General features: G+C 41.0%; 1 protein-coding gene across 1 annotated transcript; it reads left to right on the forward strand.

Annotated features, from left to right (window-relative positions):
* On the forward strand, positions 1-1556 carry LOC115673590 (NAC domain-containing protein 48-like). The gene is made up of 2 exons (XM_030595803.1): positions 1-417; positions 849-1556. Exons 1-2 carry the CDS (start codon positions 1-3, stop codon positions 1554-1556), a joined length of 1125 nt encoding a protein of 374 aa, XP_030451663.1.
* The last annotated feature ends 1618 nt before the right edge of the window (positions 1557-3174 follow it).

Below are 3174 nucleotides of genomic sequence, written 5' to 3' on the forward strand. Positions count from 1 at the left end.
ATGGAGAGAAAGAAGATAAAACCGATGGATGGGTATCCGATCGGTTACCGGTTTCGCCCGTCCGAGGACGACCTCTTCTTCCATTACCTCGCGAAGAAGGTGGAAGGGCAATCGGAGGCCATTCCTCCATTCATGCCCGAGGTCGACATTTACGGCGACGAAGATCCTTGGGAGATCTTCGACGCGAATTCGAAGGAAAGTTTCTACGTCTTCACTAGGTTAAAGATGATCAAGTCCAGGGTGAAGAGGACTGCCGGTTCCGGGACTTGGAGCAATGGGAATAAGCGAGAAATCGTGGACGATCGAGGCTACACCGTCGGTTACAACAAGCTGTTCACTTTTAAGTCGTCGACCGGAAGCGAGAAGACGAAGAACGGACATTGGACCATGCACGAGTACTCTATGAAGGGTCAAGAGGTAAATAAATTTCTCGGATTCATCTTCTGTAGTTAATGGATTTAACGAACTTATCGAATGAATTTTTTCCAAGACTTTCAAGAATGCCTTTCGGCAGAAAATAGAGTTGAATGATGTTGTTCTTGAGGATTATTACCATAGAATGTCAACAATTACTGCCTGTTCATACCGTTTTCTGTGCGTCCTTTGCATGTTATTTTCTGTTATTACTTACTCAAGCTTTGCCACACAATCATTCATATAATGATCTTGTACCCCTTTTTCGTTTTCTTTAGGCGTTGTTCTTTCTGTTATTTCAATCTTGGTCACAACTATTGTCATATTACGATTCTTCATTAAGCTCTTTCCTCCCCTAAATTTTGTTTAATTAATTTCTCTATTTCTGTTTACATCTGAATTGACCTTTTCTCACTTTTATCTTCCTTTTGCAGTTGGTCGTGTGTGCAATCACAAACCTCGAAATGGCGGAGAAAAAAGGTTCGGACGTGATCACGATCGGATCGACTGAAGAACATCGCCGAGGGAAAAAGGTAAAAATAATGGAAGATTATATTTCCCCTCAACATTCATCCGTCGTTTCCGGAGCCTGTAGTTTGAAGCCACCAATCGTGAATTTAGCATTGTGCGATTATCCCGTCCACTTCGACAACGCCGCACATCGTCAAATGTCGTACGCACCGCCAATGCCTATATCTGTGGTTAGTAGTACCCCATCGAACCAAATCCGGAATGAGCCGATGCGTCAACCACCGAACGAGGTCATTTGTCAAGATTATCCGGGGACGCCGTATGTGATAACCTTTGAAGGAAGCACGGCAAAGGTACATGCGTCTCCGTCTTCATCAATCCAAGCTGCTGATGCTCAAGACAATAATCATGACGGCATCGGCGATAAAGATGATCCGACGATGCATTACGAGATAACCTTCGAAGAAAACGCAACAGAGGTCGATGTGCCTCCATCTTCATCGACACAAGCTGCCGATGCTCGAGACGATAACATTAACGATGCTGGTTTTTATGGCTCGCCTCTGATGCCGGCGGTGGGGGCATCAACTCCCGCACAACCATGGGCGACCGGACCAGAATTAGCATTGTCCGATCTATATGATGAATTGGAAAAGCTTTTAACATACTGAATCGTGATTCAGTGCTAATTTCTTATAGAGATACAAATTTTAGGTTTAATATAATCAGTGATGTTTACCGTAGAGCGTTCCTTGTAAATATTCTTTTTTGACTAGTCGTGATGTGAAAACGATGGTTTGCAAGTTATTGTATTAAAGAGTGTTTACTTAACTTTGCTATTGTTTCTGATTAACTTTGAAATCAAATACCCCGAATCAGGCAACTTATGTGTCGTATGCTTTAATCTATGATGGATCCTGCATGATATTTGTCAATCGAAAAAATTAGGTTAACATGTATGATTGACCAAGTATATTCACAGCTTATCGTCTGCATATGATATTAAGTATGCTATTGTTTCTGATTAACATTAATTACTATAATGTAACCAAAAACCTGAATCGCACAATTTATTTGTCATTTATGCTTGAGCTATGGTCATCCTGCGGGATGCTTGAACTATGGTCATCCTGCAGGATATTTTGTCATAGGATAAAAAATTAGGTTAACATGTATGATTGACCAAGTATATAAAATAGCATTAGGCTTATGGTCTGCCTATAATAATTACTATGATGTAATTTGGTGATTGGATCGAATGCGACTTTAGTCCTATAGAACCGAATTAATTAAGGGCTGAGTGAATGGCTCGATCTTCGTATGTACCTCCAATTATTCTTGTAGCTAACGGTTTTCAATCTAGTTTGTTTGCAAATTAAAGTATTTTATATATAAAATGGATATTCGAAATTTGAGACTGAAGTCTTAACTAATCTCCATGAATGCTTTGTTGGCCACGAAAATGGCACGCCCAGGATCACCATAATCAGAAACCGAAACACGATAATGGAGAAATTGTAGATTTGTGTACCTGGTTTGGAATCCATCGAACTTGACGCGGAATTTGCGACGGTTTCCGAACACGAACTCAAATGCTTCTCCCCTATCCCTTCGTTAGAGCACTGGCCTAATGAGATTGCCACTCACGAGAAGAAAGTTCTCTCTAAATCCGTATGTGAGTCAAATTGTGCATCATCGGGTTAGGGGAGGGACTTGAGCGCTATTTATGTAGTCTTCGACCACGGGCCCTCTCATTACGGGCCGGGCCGTACTCGGCCCACACCAGCCAGCCCCATATTAGACTTATTAAGAACCCATATATCTTACCTTTATTAGACCAAACTAATTCAGTTAATTTCAATTAATGAAGCCCACATTAGGAAATTCTTACATTCTCCCACTTGGGCGATATTAATTGAAACAGAACTGTGTGCGCACCCTTATATTGGTCTAGAGATTATTCTTAATAGTCAATCCGATCCCATAAAATCTCGAACACCGAATCATGGCGGTAACTGCATGTACTCACGCAGAGCCTTCCATGGTCACGAGTGCTTTCAACTTTACTGATATGGATTCAATATGGTAGTGTGTCAAATGGACAATACCTCATAATGAGTGATACTTTATGTGTTGTCCACTTTGTTAGTCCAAATTCTCTCTCCTTAAGTGTCACAAAACCTAATGTGTCACCAGAGAATATCCTTCATGGTTCCAACGAACCTTCATATGTCTTACCTTGATAGTTAACTGTACTTTATGTGTAACAAGACATATCGTTAAGGCTAA

This window comes from Syzygium oleosum, unplaced genomic scaffold, assembly GCF_021117445.2.
Source record: "Syzygium oleosum isolate NSW1041296 unplaced genomic scaffold, Sole_v2.1 Sole_v2.09, whole genome shotgun sequence".
In the NCBI taxonomy this organism is placed as follows: Eukaryota; Viridiplantae; Streptophyta; class Magnoliopsida; order Myrtales; family Myrtaceae; genus Syzygium; species Syzygium oleosum.

What these genes read in the sequence shown, in the direction of transcription:
- LOC115673590 (XM_030595803.1), top strand. Translation starts at nt 1, where the DNA reads ATGGAGAGAAAGAAGATAAAACCGATGGATGGGTATCCGATCGGTTAC. An exon ending in ACTCTATGAAGGGTCAAGAG is followed by an intron (nt 418 to 848) that starts GTAAATAAATTT and finishes TTCCTTTTGCAG; the next exon opens with TTGGTCGTGTGTGCAATCAC.